The sequence below is a fragment of the Triticum aestivum genome, chromosome 3D, assembly GCF_018294505.1.
Source record: "Triticum aestivum cultivar Chinese Spring chromosome 3D, IWGSC CS RefSeq v2.1, whole genome shotgun sequence".
In the NCBI taxonomy this organism is placed as follows: domain Eukaryota; kingdom Viridiplantae; phylum Streptophyta; class Magnoliopsida; order Poales; family Poaceae; genus Triticum; species Triticum aestivum.
Window position 1 is genome coordinate 54,810,643 of NC_057802.1, and position 20,416 is coordinate 54,831,058.

Consider the following 20,416-nt stretch of genomic DNA (forward strand, 5'->3'; position numbering starts at 1 on the left):
TTCCTAGCCATAGACATGAGTTGTTATTTGATTAACGGGATCACATCATTAGGAGAATGATGTGATTGACTTGACCCATTCCGTTAGCTTAGCACTTGATCGTTTAGTATGTTGCTATTGCTTTCTTCATGACTTATACATGTTCCTATGACTATGAGATTATGCAACTCCCGTTTACCGGAGGAACACTTTGTGTGCTACCAAACGTCACAACGTAACTGAGTGATTATAAAGGTGCTCTACAGGTGTCTCCGAAGGTACTTGTTGGGTTGGCGTATTTCGAGATTAGGATTTGTCACTCCGATTGTCGAAGAGGTATCTCTGGGCCCACTCGGTAATGCACATCACTATAAGCCTTGCAAGCATTGTAACTAATGAGTTAGTTGCGGGATGATGTGTTACGGAACGAGGTATTGAGATACCGACGATCGAATCTCGGGCAAGTAACGTACCGATGACAAAGGGAACAACGTATGTTGTTATGCGGTTTGACCAATAAAGATCTTCATAGAATATGTGGGAGCCAATATGAGCATCCAGGTTCCGCTATTGGTTATTGACCGGAGACGTGTCTCGGTCATGTCTACATAGTTCTCGAACCCGTAGGGTCCGCACGCTTAAAGTTCGGTGACGATTTATATTATGAGTTATGTGATTTGATGTACCGAAGGTAGTTCGGAGTCCCGGATGAGATCGGGGACATGACGAGGAGTCTCAAAATGGTCGAGACGTAAAGATCAATATATTGGACGACTATATTCGGACATCGGAAAGGTTCCGAGCGATTCGGATATTTTTCGGAGTACCGTAGAGTTACGGGAATTCGCCGGGGAGTATATGGGCCTTATTGGGCCTTAGGGGAAAGAGAGAGGGGAGGCTGTGCGCCCCCCCAAGGTTTAGTCCGAATTGGACTAGGGGGAGGGGCGGCGCCCCCTCCTTCCTTCTCTTCTCTTTTCCCTTTCCTTCTCTCCTACTCCTACTACTTGGAAGGGCTCCTAGTTCTACTAGGAAAAGGGTAATCCTACTCTCGGCGGGAGTAGGACTCCCCTAAGGCGCGCCATAGAGAGGGCCGGCCCTCCCCCTCCTCCACTCCTTTATATACGGGGAGGGGGCACCCCTTGGAGACACAATAATTGATCCCTTGGATCTATTAGCCGTGTGCGGTGCCCCCCTCCACCATATTCCACCTTGATAATATCGTAGCGGTGCTTAGGCGAAGCCCTGTGTCGATAGAACATCAACATCGTCACCACGCCGTCGTGCTGACGAAACTCTCCCTCAACACTCGGCTGGATCGGAGTTCGAGGGACGTCATCGAGCTGAACGTGTGCTGAACTCGGAGGTGCCGTGCGTTCGGTACTTGATCGGTAGGATCGTGAAGACGTACGACTACATCAACCGCGTTGTGCTAAACGCTTCTGCTTTCGGTCTACAAGGGTACGTGGACACACTCTCCCCTCTCGTTGCTATGCATCACCATGATCTTGCGTGTGTGTAGGAATTTTTTTGAAATTACTACATTCCCCAACACTATACACTAGGTTATTTTTCACTCCGGTCACTGGGCACGCCATGGAGTTCATCGTCGCGCTCCAGGTGTTCGATGGAACGTGCATGGGCGACGGCTCCATCCTCCAGGTGGTAGCAAAATGTACACATCTCTCATTTATTTTTCCCAAAAAATGGCGCGTGAAATACAGGATTGACACTAGGAACTGTAAGTCTAATTGGACTCGTTTATTACCTTTTCAGGTGTCCTAGGTTGACCAAACTCTGGCCGCAAAAGAGCTGCTGGGGATCAAGGTCTACCACAGACTCTACCTTGATTAACCTTAAGAAGCAGGTTCGTACAAGCTCATACTATGATTTTGTTCCCTTACTTTACAGTCATATATGAAAAGGAGAAAAGGTGCATTAACCTTATACAAGTAGGTTCATACACACTCATATGAATACATGATACACAGACACACTGACACACCCCAATTCACATAATTTCATTGGTAGAACAGGAAATGATTGCAGTTCCAACGTTTGACCTGAAAAACCACTGACGACACAACTGCCGCTGCAAATCCAACTGCGAAACCGGATCCCACAAGCACAAACAACACTATGGTTCCAACACTGTCTTGCGAAGACACTGATGAGTCGAGGGTTCCCGTACCTGAACTGTTGCACTGTTTGGATAATGGCCTTCCACACAGCCCTTCATTGCCTTCGAACGAGCTGTTGGTGAATGACGAAAACTGCTGCCCTTCTGGTATCATTCCGCTCAAATTGTTGTTTGATAGATTCAGCACTGCAAGATATGTCAGCATGTTTAGCTCCTGTGGGATCATCCCCGAGAGCTTGTTCTGAGAGAGGTCTAGTGACTCGAGTTGAGCCAAGTCGGCAAGCTTTGATGGGATTGCTCCAGTCAAGGCATTATGTGACATGTTCAGGCCATGTAGAGCAATAAGCTTCCCAACTGAGTCTGGGATGGGGCCATCAAATGCATTGTTTGAGAAATCAATCATCTTGAAAGTGGTCAGGATCTTGGTAAATGTATGTTCAATCCCTTTGAATGTGAGAATTTCTTGGTAGTACTCATTCCCAGGAGAACTTCTATTATCTAGGGCTAGAGCATTACCCTCAGTACTAGAGTTTGTCATCATTGTCTCTAGCTTCTCAAACCATTTTGAATTTAAGCTCCCAGAAAAGTTATTGGAGGCCAAATCAATAATTTGCATTCCTGAGAAAATATTTCTGGCAGCAACACCTTCTGAAGGGCTCCCAATTGAACCATGGAATTGGTTGGATCTTAAGATGAGAACTCGAAGATTGGAAAGGATCCCCAACCAGGTTGGGAAAGAATCAACAATATGATTGTTACCTATATCAAGGACCTCTAAGCTTCTGCAGTTAGAGAGCGATCTGGGTATTTTCCCTTCAATTTGGTTGCTGTTCAAATCTATTGGCTGAAGCATACAACCTTCTCCAATATTTTCAGGCAACATCCCATTTAATTGGTTGTTTCTCAACTTTAACATTTTCACATTGCCATGTTGAATCAAGCAGGATGGAACCGAGCCAGTAAGGTTGTTGTATGACAAGTCAAGCATTTCATAGTTTGCACCACAAAGTGAAGTTGGTATATGACCATTTAGTTTATTCTTTGACAAATCAAGATAGATGGAGTTGTTGATATGTATATCCACCGCCGGTGTGATGGAAGAGAAGCTATTGTTGGAGTAATCTAACAAAACTCCACCATATATACTGGTTATGAGTGGTATTGGTGAATTTCCTTCAAGTCTATTGGAACTAAGATCAAGATAATCCAAACTCGTCATGGTAGGATTAAGAGGTGTACACTTCTCGAGGCGAACATGTTGTGTGAAAGGTTGAACCGCATGCTATTCTTCCCATTCTCCCACAACCAACATGGTATAACTCCATCTATATTATTGCTTGAAAGGTCAACATCCTCCATCTCATATTGACGCCTCAACATATTTGGTATTTTTGTAAGGTTGCAAGAAGCAAGGTGTAGGTCTTGCATGTTAGGCAGGGTAGGAAATAGATATTCTCCGTCTATTACTGATAGCATGTTGTCAGAAAGGCTCAACATAGAAAGATATTTCAGTCCTGACAGAAGGCTAAGCTCTATAGTGCCCTCCAGTTTATTCGGGTGAAGCCAAATAACTTCAATTTTTGTCAACTGAAAGAATGATTTGGGTATGTGGCCACTTAGCTGATTAGAACTTAACCAAATGGAAGTAAAATGTGAAGATAGTGGTGCGGAAATATCTTCAAGGTGACCAGAAAGTTGATTTGAGTGTAAGGACAATCCTTCCAAATTTGGAAGATTGAACAAACATTTTGGAATGTCACCTGCACACATAGGATAAAACCGGTCAAACTCAAAGAGCAGTAAATTTACAACTATATGTATGCTTTGGGATTTTGCATACATGTAGATAAAGAGCGGTGATCAAACGATAGTAAATACCCCAAAAATAACATAACAATAATGATGTTGTATGAGGTTCATGGTGGTGGTGGTGGTGGTGGGGGGGGGGGGCAAATTTGACAATTTTGACGTGGAAACGAAATAAATTCACAGAATGTACTGGGTGTGAAACTATTTCACACCCCTAACCCTTTTGTGTAGCGCCCGCCACGCCGGCGCCACACCCTACGGTGCAGCGCCTAGCTCCGGAGCGTTGCACCTCTGTCCACCGTGGCAGCCCACGGGCCCGCACCCAGCCGTCCTAGCCGCTAGGCGTTGCACGTGTAATGTGCAGCGCCTAGCGGCTAGGCGCTGCACTGTGACTTATATGCAAACGCGCCAGCCCTCTCCTCCCCCACCCTCCCCATTGGCAGTTACAGAAAAACAGGGCGGCGGCCATCTGCACTCCCCCTCTCAATCCCCTCTCCCAAATCCTTCCGATCCGACGATTTGGTCCGTGCATTTGTTCACCAATCCATCGTAGAAGGTACTCTCCTCCGATCCCATTCTTTCTATCCATAGAAAATATTATATTTTGAAGATTTGGGGAACCCTTGTTTGAATCTTGCATGTATTAGATTTGGGCAACTTTTGTTTGAATCTTGCATATATTAGATTTGGGGAACCCTTGTTAGATTAGAATGTGGTTTGGATAGATAGGTTGACATGTTATTTATATAGTTTGGATACATAGATTGATATGTTATTTCTATGGAGAAGTAGATTGACATGTTATTTGTATGGAGAAGTAGATTGACATGTTATAGTTTGGATACATAGATTGACATGTTATTTGTATGAAGTAGGCCCAAGTAGGGGGAAGCACCATATGCTTTGGATCTTGCATGTAGTAGGCCTACTTTAGTTTTTTTGAATTGAAAAGATAATCGTGTTGACAAGAATGCTTTGTTGAAATTGTTAGGATGGTTTGGCTTCTCGATGATCACTGGGACCATCAACACCGGTCGTACGCTATGTCAGTGCAGCAGCGGGTAATACTGAAAGTGGCCGGTGTTATGAATTTCGTATGTTTCTTCAAACACATATGTAATGTTATGATTTGTTTGTTTGTAGGAGCTTGCACCTCTGAAGCTTCGGTCTCACGGGATCAGCCTTGGAGGGATGCGCTATGATGAGCGGTACACACCTTATGTTAGGGAGGCAGGACTTCTCCCTTTCATTGAGTTGGTCCGCCGGTCGACGCCACCCAACAATGCTGCAGCACTCACCGCGCTTATTGATCATTGGAGGCCGGAGACACACACTTTCCATCTTCGGACCGGGGAGATGACCGTGACGCTGCAGGATATCGCTATGATCACCGGTCTTCCTATCGATGGCAATCCTTTATGTATGAACACCGATTCTGAAGGGTGGCGCGCGCAGATGCATGCCCTTATCGGTATGGTTCCTCCGGAGCCTCGGGAGCCAGAAAGGGAAGATAAGAAGAAGGAAAGAGTCGCAGCGGGCGCTACTTTCACGTGGATATCATCGAACTTCGCTCATTGCCCCGATGATGCTAATGAGGACCTGGTGAAGACTTATGCTCGTGTCTACATGTGGTACGCGATATCGAGGACACTGTTTGCTGATGGCACAGGCAAGAATGCTCCATGGATGTGGCTGAAGGCGTTGACCGTCTTCGATAGCAAATGGAGTTGGGGTTCGGCGACACTAGCTTACTTGTATCGACAGGTATGAAGTTGTTTCCTTTTCACTTCATTGACACATTATCAATGCGCTCTTGCGGCAAATTTGACCATGTTCTTTTTTATGTGCAGTTGGACGATGCCAGTTGTAGGCACACTGGAGGTATTGGTGGTTGTCTGCTCGCACTTTCCATATGGAGCTGGGAGGGTCTGCCGGTTGGACGACCTAAGACCGTGAAGTACGAGGATTGGGACGATAAAGACGACCCACTACGGCTCCCCACTTGGGCTTACAAGTGGGATGTGTTAAATGAGACGACGGATGATCCCTCGGTAATGTACAAGTTGTACAAGAGCGAGCTGGACGCGATCACGCCTGAGCAGGTGAACCGACCTTGCATAAGTGATTATCATGCTTGTATCTTCACTCGATATCAATTTTGCATTCAATCCCATTTTGCAGGTGGAATGGGAGCCGTATGGAAAAGGAGAGAGTTTTGGTAACCCTATAGAGTTCAGGCTTAATCCGATGTGCATTAGGGATAGGGATCTCTGGCATATGCGGTGCCCACTGATATGCAACTGGGCGGTTGAGCTTCACCTACCACATCGGGTTTTCCGCCAGTTTGGTTTGTTCCAGCCACACCCGCCGGAGTGGGAGGACACGGACAAGTTGCTACACGCGTAAGATATAATTAACCTTGAGCACTTAGCAGCTTCTCGACGGTTTCGATGATGCTAATATTCTGTTTCTAACTTGCAGGTTGGATAGGAAAAAGCAACGGAAGATTAAGGATTGGGCCAGCCATCACAAGAAGTATGTCGTGCAGTTCGCTCTTAGTGTGGAGCAAGCAAGGGCTGGAAAACGAGCCCAGCTTCGTGAGCACTGCCCGATCGCGTTCAACAACTATCTCGCATGGTTTCTTGCAAGTACCCGCGTGGAGGTATGCCAGCCGGCGTATGCTGAGGAGATTCTGGAAGAACCCACCGTTTTTTATGAGGTAGCCCAGCACCAGTACAACGCATTAGTCAGGAAAGGCAACTCGGTGATCCCTTCAGCTCCAATGATGAACTTTGTGGTTAGCCCTTCTTGCTTTTCCATTCGCACTTTTCACATCTTCGCTTGCCTAACACTTTGATACCGTTTCTGTTCATAGCGTGCCCAAATCAAGAAAGCAGCTGACGAGACCGAGACTATTCTGGAAACAACCCCGGCTGGCAAAAGCGATGGGGAAGGTGCACTTCGAGAATTCATTAAGGTTCACATCTCCTTCAAACTAGCACTTAACATTTGTTGGTACGTTCCATGTCTCATTCACTTGTACATGTTGCAGCGCCAGGGCCAAAAGTTAAGGCGGCTATCAAACCTTTTCAGTTGTCGTGACCCCGAGTATGTATCACCAGAACGGTCTAGGTCGGCGACACAATCAGATCCCGCTTCGGGGCAGAGCCATGGTGAACCTTTCGAGGATGAGGATGTGGGTGGGGTCACCCAAGAGGTATGGCATGACGATATATATCCATTTGTTGATGCATTGCTAACTATATCCTCACACACGGTCTTTCCATATCTTTTGTTGATGCATAGGTTGCTGATGATATGACCTTGGGGACGTACCGGGCTCGGTCTGCATACGAGTTGAAGCCTAGGAGGGGAATCAACAAGTACACACCTGAAGACTTCACCCAAAGAGGCAAAAGGACGGTCGGCACCTCGCGGATGGCGGCTTTGGATGACTATTTGGATGACGATGTGGAACCGGAGGCGGAGCCGGAGCCGGAGCGGGTTCCTCTTCCGAGGAAGGTGAAGAAGATAAGCGTCAAGAGGGGGGGAGGACCCAGCAAGCGTGGAAAGCACTAGTCATCTTAGTTTTTTTATAATGTTGAACTTCGAGTGCGATTTGTTATGTCGTTGAACTTGGAGTGGTCGTACCTTTTATGTCGTTGAACTTGGAATGATGGTAGCTCTATGGTAAACTGGAACTTATTGTGATGGTCCTTTCTATGAAATGATGTCTTTTGTGAACCCTTTGTTTGTTATACTAATTGTTATACTTGGAGAAATGATGTCGTACCTGAATGTTTGTTATACTAGTTGTTCAACTGTGGCTGAAAAAGACCTAGTAGAGGGGGGAGGAGGCACAGTAGGTAGGCCTCAAGTTTCAGGCAAAAAATTGCTAAGTGTTTGTGCAGCGCCCAGCACGGAGGCGCCACACTCTACAGTGCAACGCCTAGCACGCAGGCGCTGCACTGTAGAGTGTGGCGCCTCCGTGCTAGGCGCTGCATATGTCTGTAACTAGCCAAACTTCTGTTGCTTTCTGGATAGCTACAGACATATGCAGCGCCTAGCACGGAGGCGCCGCACTCTACAGTGCAACGCCTAGCACGCAGGCGCCGCACTGTAGAGTGTGGCGCCTCCGTGCTAGGCGCTGCATATGTCTGTAACTAGCCAAACTTCTGTTGCTTTCTGGATAGCTACAGACATATGCAGCGCCTAGCTTGGAGGCGCCGCACTCTACAGTGTAACGCCTAGCACGCAGGCGCTGCACTGTAGAGTGGGGCGCCTCCGTGCTAGGCGCTGCATATGTCTGTAACTAGTCAAACTTCTGTTGCTTTCTGGATAGCTACAGACATATGCAGCGCCTAGCTCGGAGGCGCCGCACTCTACAGTGCAACGCCTAGCACGCAGGCGCTGCACTGTAGAGTGTGGCGCCTCCGTGCTAGGCGCTGCATATGTCTGTAACTAGCCAGACTTCTGTTGCTTTTCTGGATAGGTACAGACATGTGCAGCGCCTAGCTCGGAGGCGCCACACTATACAGTGCAACGCCTAGCTCGCCGGCGCTGCACTATAGAGTGTGGCGCCTCCGAGCTAGGCGCTGCACATGTCTGTAGGTATCCAGCAATCAGCAGAAGGTATGCCTCCAGTTTCAGGCAAAAATTTTGCTAAGTGTTTGTGCAGCGCCTAGCACGGAGGCGCCACACTATACAGTGCAGTGCCTAGCCGCCAGGCGCTGCACTGTACAGTGTGGCGCCTCCTAGCTACGCGCTGCACTGGTCTGTAGCTATGCAGCCAGAACAGAAGGTACTTTACAGAGAGCCACAGCAGCTAGGCGCCACATGGTAGATAGCAGCGCCCAAGTACTTCACGACACATAGTAGTTCATAACACATAGTACTTCACGACACATAGTAGTTCTTACAACCAAATCAAGGAGGAGACATAGTAGTTCACCGCACATAGTAGTTCACACAACCAAATCGAGGAGGAGACATAGTAGTTCACGGCACATAGTAGTTCACAACCAAATCACATTGGAGACAACCAAATCGAAGAGGAGACATAGCTCTATTGCGTAGAGCAAGGCCCCTTTCCCTTCTTCTTCTTCCTCTCTTCTTCCTCTTCCTCCTCCCTTTTTCTTATGAGGTGAGCCTCCTTAACCACCCTCTCCATGAATATCTGATTGTCCCTCTTTTCTTTTTCAGCTGCAATTGCCCAAAGCTTCATGGTTCTTTCTTCAAAATCCTGTTGACGCTTCTTCTGTGCCTCCTCAACTTTCCTCATCAACGCTTGCTCCCTAGCGCGCATCGCATTTGCCGCACTCTGTTTTCGCTTCCTCTCCTTCTCAAGCTCCTCTTCCTTCTTCTTCTTTAGCTTGGCTGCATCCTCCTCTCTAAGCTTCTTCGCAGCCTTCTCCCACCATCCGGCCATCTCATCTTCGCTATCCTCCTTCATCGTTGGTTTGTTGGTTGGGAAGCCGCCATACCTACAATGAGTGGAACATAATGGTTAGTAAGGACAATAAGAACAAATGGAAGCACATATGAAAAAGAAGAACATATGAAAAAACAAGAACATATGATACATTATAGTTAGTGAGGAACATACGAAAACGGTCCATCTAGGTATCCAAACATTCCTCTATAACGAACTTGCACTTGTCCATCACCACGGCCAAGTCCACCACCAAGGCCAAGACCATCGCCAAGGCCGAGACCATCACCACGGCCATTACCACCACGTCGAGCTCTTCCACCACCACGGCCGAGACCACCACCACCACCTCTACCACCACCATGGCCTCTTGTAAGTCCAAGTTGCCGACCTCTTTGTTGCCTAGATCCTCTTTGGCTAACACTTGGTTGGCTACCACTTGGTTGCCTTGGCACTTGTCGGCTACCACTAGGTTGGCTAACACTTGGTTGGCTAGGCACTTGTTGGCTACCACTTGGTTGCCTTGGCACTTGTTGGCTACCACTTGGTTGCCTTGGCACTTGTTGGCTACCACTAGGTTGGCTTGGCACTTGTTGGCTACCACTAGGTTGGCTAACACTTGGTTGGCTAGGCACTTGTTGGCTACCACTTGGTTGCCTTGGCACTTGTTGGCTAACACTTGGTTGGCTAGGCACTTGTTGGCTACCACTTGGTTGGCTTGGCACTTGTTGGCTAACCCCAAGAGGTACACATTGGCCACCATCTACCACGGCTTCATCCGCGAGACTAACATCCTTGAACAATGTAGTCCGATGATCCCGACCAAATACCTTCTCGAAAGCTTCGGCCTCCTTCACCATGAACCCCTCCGCATCAACTTGTTCATCGGGACCATCGTCATCCGAGTCCGATGCATATGCACGGGAAAAAGGGATGGAATGGTCCATTGTCTCTTGCAAATGATATTTGTCGAGATCACCCACATTGTTGTCATGGAGATCAACTTCATTGTCATCGTCCGCATACTCATCATTGTCCTCTTGCAAAGATTCATCTTGGTTGTTTCTATACAGGCTAAATGTTGGCCTCACTTCTTGGGTCAAAAGAGGTTCAACAATTTCATCTCGCTTCAAGGATGGGGGGCTACTAGCAACCAAAGGGGAGGGGTTCCGGTTCAAGTCCAAATTCAAACTTGAATCAACCTTCTTCGTTGCAAATAACTCAAGAGCCTTGTCTAGTGATTCGGCCACCGTCTCCTTGTATGCAACTCAACGTTGCTCCGAGTTTACACGCATTGTCTTCCAACGGATGTGCATTCCAAAACCAACATTATGCCTTCCCTCCAACTCAATGATATCACTAGGGTCCATCCAATTCAAATCTTTCCTAACTTGTTGCAAGAGCTCCGCATAGCTAGGACTACTATCAAACACCATGTCAAACTCATCCGGGTCCGGTTCTTTATTGCCTTTCAAAAAGGCGTCTTTGTCCCCATGATGAACAAACACACATGTTCTTCCCATCCCTATAAGCAATGAACACAAGGTAACATTGCTTCCATGAATACTAATCCATGGATTAACACCGAATACAAACCCTAATATATATATGAAACAACAACCCTAACCCTAACCATAACCCTAACCCTAACCATAACCATAACCCTAACCATAACCTTAGCCCTAAACCTAACCCTAGCACCAACATAAGAACACCCATAAGAATAACCCTAGCATACTAACAAAGCCTAATCATAGATATTGGCAAACAAACATCTCACATCTCCATGCAAATCTCTAGATCCAAACAAACCTAGGGTTTCCCCAAACTACCAACAAATGAGCAATGGGAGAATTTTACTTCGATCAAAAAAAGGGGATCGGAGATTATTACCTTGAGGGAGGGTTTGACTTCGAAATCCACGGACAAATTCTTCAAATTTGCAAGATTTGGAAGAAGATTTGAGAGGGGGGGAGAGTGCGAGAGGGGGCAAAGCTCGGGGAGAGAGTGAGAGAGTGTGTGGTTGGGGGGTGGGGGAGGGGGGCCCAGCCAAGTGGGTTTGCATATAAGTCACAGTGCAGCGCCTAGCCGCTAGGCGCTGCACATTACACGTGCCACGCCTAGCGGCTAGGCGCTGCACATTACACGTGCCACGCCTAGCGGCTAGGCGCTGCACATTACAGGTGCAGCGCCTAGCTCGGAGGCGTTGCACTGCTGGGTGCGGGCCCGTGGGTTGCCACGGTGGACAGAGGTGCAACGCCCCGGAGCTAGGCGCTGCACCGTAGGGTGTGGCGCCGGCGTGGCGGGCGCTACACAAAAGGGTCAGGGGTGTGAAATAGTTTCGCACCCAGTTCATTCTGTGAATTTATTTCGTTTCCAGGTCAAAATTGTCAAATTTGCCGTGTGGGGGTGTGTGTGTGTGTGGGGGTGGGGGGGGGGGGGGGAGCTTACCGCTCAGCCTATTACTTGACAGGTCCAACACTGAAAGCTTGGTCAAGTTTCCAATCCATGATGGTATTGCCCCAGATAAACTGCCATTACTGAGGTCTAAGCTCATCAAATTCGTACAATTTCTGATCGACCAAGGAATTGGCCCTGAGAAATTGTAATCTACCAGCATCAAGTCTGTAAGATTATGAAGTCTTCCAATCCAAGAGAGTACTGGCTTCTCTATTCCTGACCCATGGAGCCACAATGTATTTAGGGACGTAAGGTTAGCTATGTAAGAAGCAGTGGGCTGCTTGGGAGATCCTATGTAGGTAAGGCCCAAGAATTTCTGATTTGAGATGGACAAAAGAGTCTGGTATGACACCAGAACAATTTGTCTTCCATAAATCTAAAGATTCCAAATGATTTCCTGGTGAGAAATTTGGTAGTTGAACAAAAAGACTAGGGTTGTACGAGAAATCAAGATATATCAGATTTTCTAGCTGGAAGATTTTTGTTGGAAGTTTCCCTTCAAAATTATTACCCCAGAGATCAATGTATCTTAAGAAAGAGAATGTTGCAAATAACCCAGGAATCTGTCCAGCCAAGCTCGTATCAGACAAGTCGAGACTGAGGAGCTGGACCAGCCGCTCAAAGCCGAAATTAGGAAGGTTGATATGGCCAAAGTCGTTACCAGAGAGGCTGAGACTTGTGAGAGAGGTGAGATTGAATAGTGCTGGGCTGAGACCACGGAAGCTCCGCAGGTTACGATCACTGAGGTCCAAAGTGATCACCTGACCGGAATCCCTATCACACCCGACGCCCTCCCAGTGGCAACAGTCTGAGCCCTGCTGCCAGGTAGAGAGGTTGGTGTTGTGAAAGGAGTGCTTCAGCTGGAGGAGAGACGACGCCTGATCAGGGAGGCACTGGACTCTGGTTCCATTGCCGCCGTTGGCAGCGATGCGGATGGGGCAGTAGTATGTGAGCAGTAGCAGGATGAAGTGAAGCTGTGGGCGCCTGGAGCTCATCGGTCTACTGCTTGTCTGCTTTGCAACTTCAAGCTGGTGCTTAGGGGGATATATAATACAGGGTAGATGTAGAAATCTTAACAGTTCATTTCACTCGTTCCTAGCTGTACAAGTTTCTGTTCAATGGCACTGTTGTTGTTTAGTCGAAGATGAAAGCTTGTGCAACACCATTATGTGGCCAAAGTTATTTCCTATGAAATACGGCAGCGCACTTTGATGTGCACGCGACTGGTTGCTGTACTGGCAGCTACTCCCTCTGTTCCGAAATGTAGGTCGTTTAAGCGATCGTACTGTAATTTTCGTCACGTTACGAAATTCTTTCACTTTCCCAATTTGCCCTCCCGCATCGTTCGTTCACTGTCCGCACCGCTCGCTCGCTCAGTCGCTCACAGCGCTAGCTCCATTCGCTCTCCCAGTCACTCTCCCAGATCCGCTCGTCGGCGGCCCGCGTCCCCATCGCCAGCCTCCCCTCTGCCACTCCCCCTCGACGTCGGTCTCTCTGCCTCTCCCTCTCGACGTCGCCGGCCTCTTCCACCACCCGTCCTCCAGTCACAGTCTGTATGCGCCACTGAAAAATTTGATTTTTTTCCGCCGGTGACGAGCTTCTATGCGGTGGAGGCGCGCGGGCGCTCGATCTACGTGCGCCGGTGGATCCACCCCTCCCTAGCTCCTACCTCCACCCCTACAGAAGGCGAAGAAGACTCGGCCCAGCTCCCTCCTCTCCCGGATCCCCAGGCCCAGCACGACGTCGCCGGCGGCCCCGCCGGCGCTCGGGCGCTTGAAGAGGCGGAATCGGAGCTGCTGCTGGTGGTGGAGGCCCCCGGGGGAGGCACTGGGGGAGGAGGCCTCCGCCGCGTCCTTGGGCGGGCTGCCCATGCCGTCAGTCCGCGGCGAGCGCAGGGAGCCACTAGTGGCGAACAATTCCGTGGCGGCGGCGCCGGACTACGGGGACTACAGGGAGTTCCTGTCCCATTACTGCAGGTGAGCGATTCGTCTTGTTTTGGTGCCAAGAACCAGTCTTATCCCCATTGCAGCAGGACATCCAGTCTTGGTTGTTTCGGTGCCAAGAACCTTTGTTTTCTTGCGCTAAATTCAGGCTGTTATCGACCTTGCTGAAGTGATATCCCGTCTGTTATGATGTCTGAGGCAGGTTCACCTACTGCGCTAAGTTCAGTCTTGGAATAGTTACCTTGTGCTGCAATTTTTTGCTGTGTTATAAAGTGATTCTTACTGCTGGTAACTTAGTATAGCTTTGGATTTATGTAACTGCATCAAATGTTCAGTGTTCACCAATCCTCCAGATATCAGATGCTGGATTCTCACTCTGCTATGAATCTTGAGATTCTACTGAAACTCTGCTTATAAAGTGATTCTTGCTTCCAATTATTATTTGGGCATCCCACTGAAACTCTGCTTAGCTAGTGGCTGGTTCTCTATAATGATTGACAATTGCAATGGAGTGAAAGAAATAATGTCTTTTGACTTCACTTTTCTTTTCAGAAATTAGCTAGTCAAGCAACCAAATGTGGTATCTTGTTCTAATTCCTGAGATATTATCATAAAAGCAGGTTCTGAAGAATGGTGTGGAGGTGAAGTTGAAGAGGAATGCCCTGAGTGTCTTGGAAGCTCCAGCTACTGTAAGACCATGCCATCATTCACAATGTGTGTATCAAAAAATGCTTTAAATTGTCAATAACACAATCAGACTAAATGTGTTCTTCTTATTTGTTTTCACTGCAATCTCAGTACATACTCCCTGTATACAATTTGTTTATCTACTGCAGGTAGAGTGCAGAGTAGCTTCTTTTAAAAGTTGTCGTCTGTAGCTTCTGTTAACTTATGTACTGAAACTTGGGCTACTGAAGCTTGTTAACTTGCATAATATTGTGAACTTAATTGTTGCTTGCATATTAATGACAGCAAAATCATGATAGGAGTAGTTTCTGTAAAATCAGGAGTAGTTTCAGTAAAATCGCGATAGGCCATACAAGTAAAATCGTGTGGAATTTTCCTTAAATTAAAATTAGAATCATGTGGACCTGCTGTTTAGTTTTAATTAAAAATAGGAGTAGGAGTAGTTCTTGGAGTAGGAGTAGTTCTTACAATAGTGCAACAATATGAGACCTAAATCAAATGAAACTGGATTATCTTCCGGTTCCCTCTCTTCTCTTCTCTCTCTCTCTCTCTCTCTTCCAGTGCCCTCTCCTCTTCTCTCTTAATTAAACAAAAATGATCACACAAATGATGTACTCCACACAAAATTAAATGAAACTTTTCAAACAAAAATGATCATATGTATGGAGTAAAATCCAGTCCATAGAAGCCTTTTGCAAACATATGGAGTAATTTCACATGGGGTTTCCGAAAATGATCATACAAATGATGCACTCCACACAAGTCTCTTCTCAAGGAGTTACATATACTCCACACAAGCCACATCTCTAGGGTTACGCATACTCCACACAAACAAGGAGTTACACATACTCCACACAAATAATCACAAGCATCTTAACAAGCAACTCGACAAGCATCTCAACAAGCAACTCCTCAAGCATCTCAACAAGCATCTCGATAGGCATCTCAACAAGCAACTCCTCAAGCATCTCAACTAGCATCTCGACAAGCAACTCAACAAGCAACTCCTCAAGCATCTCAACAAGCAACTCCTCAAGCATCTCAACAAGCAACTCCTCAAGCATCTCAACAAGCATCTCGACAAGCATCTCAACAAGCAACTCCTCAAGCATCTCGACAAGCATCTCAACAAGCAACTCTCTCCATTATCCCAAGATTGTGCAGGGTATTTGCATATACCTCTGGAGGGCATGTAAGTCTTGGAGGTAGCATCCCAAGGTTCTCTAGCCTTTCCTTGTTCGCATGGGGTATTTTATACCCATTGCCCCCTGCATGGTTCAAGATTTCAACCATGCAAGCTTGTGGAGATAGGAAAACTCTGTTCAGCTTGTAAACCTCATAGTTTTCAAATTCATCTAGCACACCCTTGATAAGATCTTGAAGCGTTCTAGGGCTTAGACAATCTGTTAGAGATTGCAACGAGTTGAAGAACCCAAGGTCAAGGCCATTCAGATCAGGGCTATTGGCAGAGTAAACCTCATAATTTCTTCATGAGATACCAAAATTTTCTCCTAGAGTAGTGGCATGTTGTAAGAAATCAAAACCTTGCTTCCTGAGATCAAAACCAATACATGAACTCATGGTTATTGGTGGCCTTTTCTCCCCAGGTTAATTACATGTCGTCTATCCGTCGTCATCTCAATAATTTGAACAAATTCTGATGGAGTATTCACTCGAATCATTGGCAGCAATTATCTCTTGAATTACTCTTGTCTTGAATTATTGGCAACAAATATTTCTTTGAATTACTCTTGTTTATGATCATCAAATTGTTTACTCATATGAGCAAGTCTTAGTTTATGATCATCTGATTGCTTATGATCATCAAATTGATGCAGAGCGGGTACTGGGCGAGGAGATGAACCTAGGCCAGCAGCTCCTGTGCAGCGGCGAGTACTTCAGCGGCAGCAGCTCCTGTGTGCGGTGAGTGCTTCAGCGGCAGCAGCTCCCCTGGGCGCGTGCGGGCACCAGCTCGCCTTCACCAGCAGCCGGCAGCAGAGCAGCAGCTCGACTCCACCAGCGGACAGCAGCACAGCACCAGCTCGCCTCCACGAGCAGGCGGCAGCAGAGCATCACCTGGGCGCGCGCGGTCCAGGAGGAGCCCCAGGACGGCGTGGGTGGAGGTGGAGGCGGGGGCCGAGGCGGAGGTGGAGGGCGGGGACGGAGGCGGGGGCGGAGGCGGAGGTGGAGGGCGGGGCCGGAGGCGGAGGTGGAGGGCAGGGGCGGTGGCGGAGGTGGAAGACGATCCAGCGACCTGATTCAAAATTTAAACTAAGGGTATAAATGTCCATTTGCCCATTTTCACCTGGTCGGAACATTTGCCCCAGCGACCTACATTTCGGTACAGAGGGAGTACATGTTTTATTGTCTTATTACAGAGACTTGGACCAATTCAAAGTTTAGAGAACGATTTGGTACCTTTCATGAGTCAAGGTCCATTTGCCCGTGGGCCCATTACAAGCTACACAAGTTAATGTAGTGACTGTACTGTAGTGGCAGGAATCTACAATAGGGTGAGCTACACTATTTCTTTGGTTAAGGTTGGTCGTAATGGGAGTATTATAGGTAGTATCATGCATGCCAACTAGGCAAATTTGATGAGGTGGCATAGAATTAAATGAAGAAAGAGAGGGTTGAGTATCATATCATAATACCGTATCATATTAAATGTTGTGCTACTATGTGTCATGCATGCTAATAAATGGAGTCATCTATGATACTACTACCTCCGTCCTGGTTTATAGGTCCCCTTTGTAGTTTGTGCCAAATTTTGACTAAAGATTTAACTAACAAAATGTTAATGCATATCAAGAAAAATTATCTCATTGAATTCGTATTTGAACATAGTTTTCAAAAATATAATGTTTGGTGACGTGCGTGAACATTTTGTTAGTTTAATCTATGGTCAAAATTTAGCACGAAATACAATGGGGACCAATAAACCCGGACGGAGGTGGTAACATATAATATTATGCACTACGGATGTAGTATCATACACTAGTATCATATGCATGATACTAGTCTATGGTACTTGCCATTACAACCAGCCTAAGAGGCTCTCCTTAATAGCCGGAGTTAATTAGATTAGTAGAAATAGAGTCCGACTCTTAGGGGACATAAGTTGAGCCAACATTACAAAAGGATACACATATTAATTATAGCTGATATGGAGCCTAAAGGAAGAAAAATATTAAGGTTTCTGTTTTAGCTCAGGAGAAATACCTAGGGAACATGCTCTGAAAATTTGGAAGTTACCCTCGCTCTGTCTTATGAGGTGTTGTATGTGTTAATTTGCAGTTCCTTTTTGTTTCCTTCCCAAAGCGAAGAGGAAGGCGTCCAGATCCCAGCGTCGACCGTCGCGAGTCTGCGGGTTCCCTGCCCCTCCTTCAGCCACTCAGGCGGTGGGAGGGGGAGGGAACCCCAGTCCTCTCCCTGTTTGTAGATAGTTGTAGGGTTAGGTTTTCAGGTGGCTTCGTCCGGGTGGTGGCGGTTGAGTAGCGTTAAATAAATCTTCCTCAACTTTGGTTCCTCCATAGCGGCGCTTCTGGCGGCTTATGGAGTTGTGGGACGTGTCTTCCCGGTGTCTCCTTGGAGCGATTAGATCAGGTGTCGGTGCGCGAGATTGGCGGGACGGTGGCGTTGGTATCGTCGTTCCTTTTGGTTCTTCGGCTTCTCCATCGGCTTGGCGGCGCCTCGTCCAGCGCCTTCGAGAGGCTGGGAGATCTTGTATTGGAGCTTTGTGGTCGCTGGTGGTCGTCTTCGTGGCGATCTCAACGGCCGGCGGGAGGTTTGATTCTCCAGTGTGTGGTTGGTGGTCTGAGGCGGTGACCTCAGCGACTCTCCATCGACTTTTTCGAACAGAAGAGCCGGTGTTGGGGCTGAGACGCACAGGGATTTACCCCTGTCAACGAGCCACATCGACAGTGCTTCGCCATTCGCGGCGGGGATTTTCATCGACTCACAAAGCCGGCTGCAGCAATGGTGTGTTCTCAGTTTCTGGATTGTGTTTTCTTCCGGTGGTTGTTTCGGCGGCGGGGTTTGCACAAAAGCTCTCCAAGGACCTGATTATATTTTCTTCTTTTAGTGAGGACTTTTCGGTAGTTGTATTGGGTCTCCTGTACTCTCACGGGTTTTCTCCTAATTTCTGCGTGCATGCCACATTAGGTCTCATTTATTTTTAAGAAACATGCAGTAAACTTCTCAAAAATAAATAAATTACTACGAAACTATAAACTCTTTTTTTTTATTACTACGAAACTATAAACTCTAGGCATATTATTTAGCCATGTATTCTAATGATTGGATAGTGATGAGGTGTCTCTGTGAACCTGGGGATAGTGAGCTACAATGGTATAGGTCGGCAATTTGTGTTTAACTGCAAAATGTACAGATTTTCCTTCAAGGGACTAGTCAGATTTGTTTTCACCACAGAAGGAGATGGGGATTGTATTTACAATTATGAGGCTGTGAGACTGTAGTACCGCTTGTGTTGCTGTCCTAGACCGACTCAACATATCAAGTGTCAATCAGCATGGCCGTGTTTGACTGCCTATTCGGTGAATTTCTTTTGTGGTTGTGGGACAATGGCAAATACACTGGCCAGTAGCTATGCCCAATCTCTCAATTTCTTTTGTGGTTTCGGTACGTTTTCGAAGGTAAAACATAGAAGTTCAAGATAGCAAGCAGCAGTGACTCGTGTCCTTGCGCAATGGAGGGCAGGCAATGACATACTAGTCGATTCTAGTATTCTGCGAGTCTCACCGCCCATATCCCGAGACTTCTCCAAAACTAATCGAAGCGACGGAGCAGAGGCGGTGCGCGGCTGCCTGTCCGTGGAGGCGTGGCACTGTCCCACGCGCCTCCCGTCACAGCGCCGGCGTCCACAGGCGGCTCGGCTGCAGCTCATGCTCCAAGTCGCGCGCCGCTCTTCACCCCCCTCGTGCATGTACTGCTGCCCGAGCGCAACGTCCCGACGCTCCTTGTCTATCTCTTTGCCTCGCCGCACTCGAACTCCTGACAATCTCTGCCTCTACAGGAGAACTCGCAGGAGAGATGAGGCCCAGCAAACGCGCCTGGCCGGAGCAGGAAGGCCGCCCGAGTTGCTACCTCGATCTGGTGCGTGAAATACAGGACCAGGGATCGATTCCGAGGTGGCTATCGTCGCGGTGGGAGAGGGAGACGACCACCACCGCCTCGACACTATCCACCGCCACCACCGCCTGCTGCGGATATGGCCTCAGAGGAGGAGCTCAAGCACACAGCAGATGGGGTGGGAGACCCATCCACGTTACCCGCGGCGGCAGTGGACGCGGTTCGGGCTTTGGCAGCAGTACATGTTCCGGTGACTTCTGGAGGTACTAAGTCTAGGGATGGCACGTCTGATAAAGGGCCGGAGAAAGCGGAGGGCGAAAAACTCTCTAAGTGGGCAATTAAGAAGAAAAAGTTGCCTTGCTATAGATGTGGTGAACCGGGTCATTTTATGGCAGACTGTAGAATGAGCTTTGTGATTATTGCTGCCGATCTCAGCATGCGACTGGGGACTGCCCACTTCTTTCGGGTCCTAAACCTGGCATTAACATTTTTGGTGTCTACTGTAAGGAGTTGATGTTCTTTGAGACACCGGAGGTGGACCCTCTACCGCAGATGGTTGAGAGTTCCTTCCCAGCAGTAGTCAGAGTCACTAATGGACAGTTGTCAGAGGCTCAGATCGTGAGACATCTACGTGACTTAGTGCCAGGGAACCATCAGTGGCATCTGGAACATTTAGAGGATCAGTCCTATAAGGTGGATTTTCCCACCAAAGAGGATCAATTGCATTTTCTTAAGTGGGGTTTGTGCAGAGTCCCGAGCACCAACATTGTTATTGCTTTTGATGAGTGGAAGGAGGAGGAACCTGATGGTATACCTTTGGAGAAGGTGTGGGTACGTTTCTTTGGCGCGCCACCAAAATTGATGAAACATTTTCTGATT

General features: G+C 47.6%; 1 protein-coding gene and 1 pseudogene across 1 annotated transcript; one reads left to right on the top strand and one right to left on the bottom strand.

The window, feature by feature from the left end:
* Positions 1 to 1,997: 1,997 nt before the first annotated feature.
* LOC123076143 (receptor-like protein 9DC1) lies at positions 1,998 to 12,819 on the bottom strand (annotated as a pseudogene).
* A 208-nt stretch (positions 12,820 to 13,027) lies between these two features.
* On the top strand, positions 13,028 to 17,064 carry LOC123076144 (uncharacterized). Its single transcript, XM_044498542.1, has 3 exons — positions 13,028 to 13,792; positions 14,380 to 14,448; positions 16,285 to 17,064. The coding sequence occupies exons 1-3, from the start codon at positions 13,028 to 13,030 to the stop codon at positions 16,306 to 16,308; spliced, it is 858 nt and encodes a 285-aa protein (XP_044354477.1). The 3' UTR covers positions 16,309 to 17,064.
* Positions 17,065 to 20,416: the final 3,352 nt, after the last annotated feature.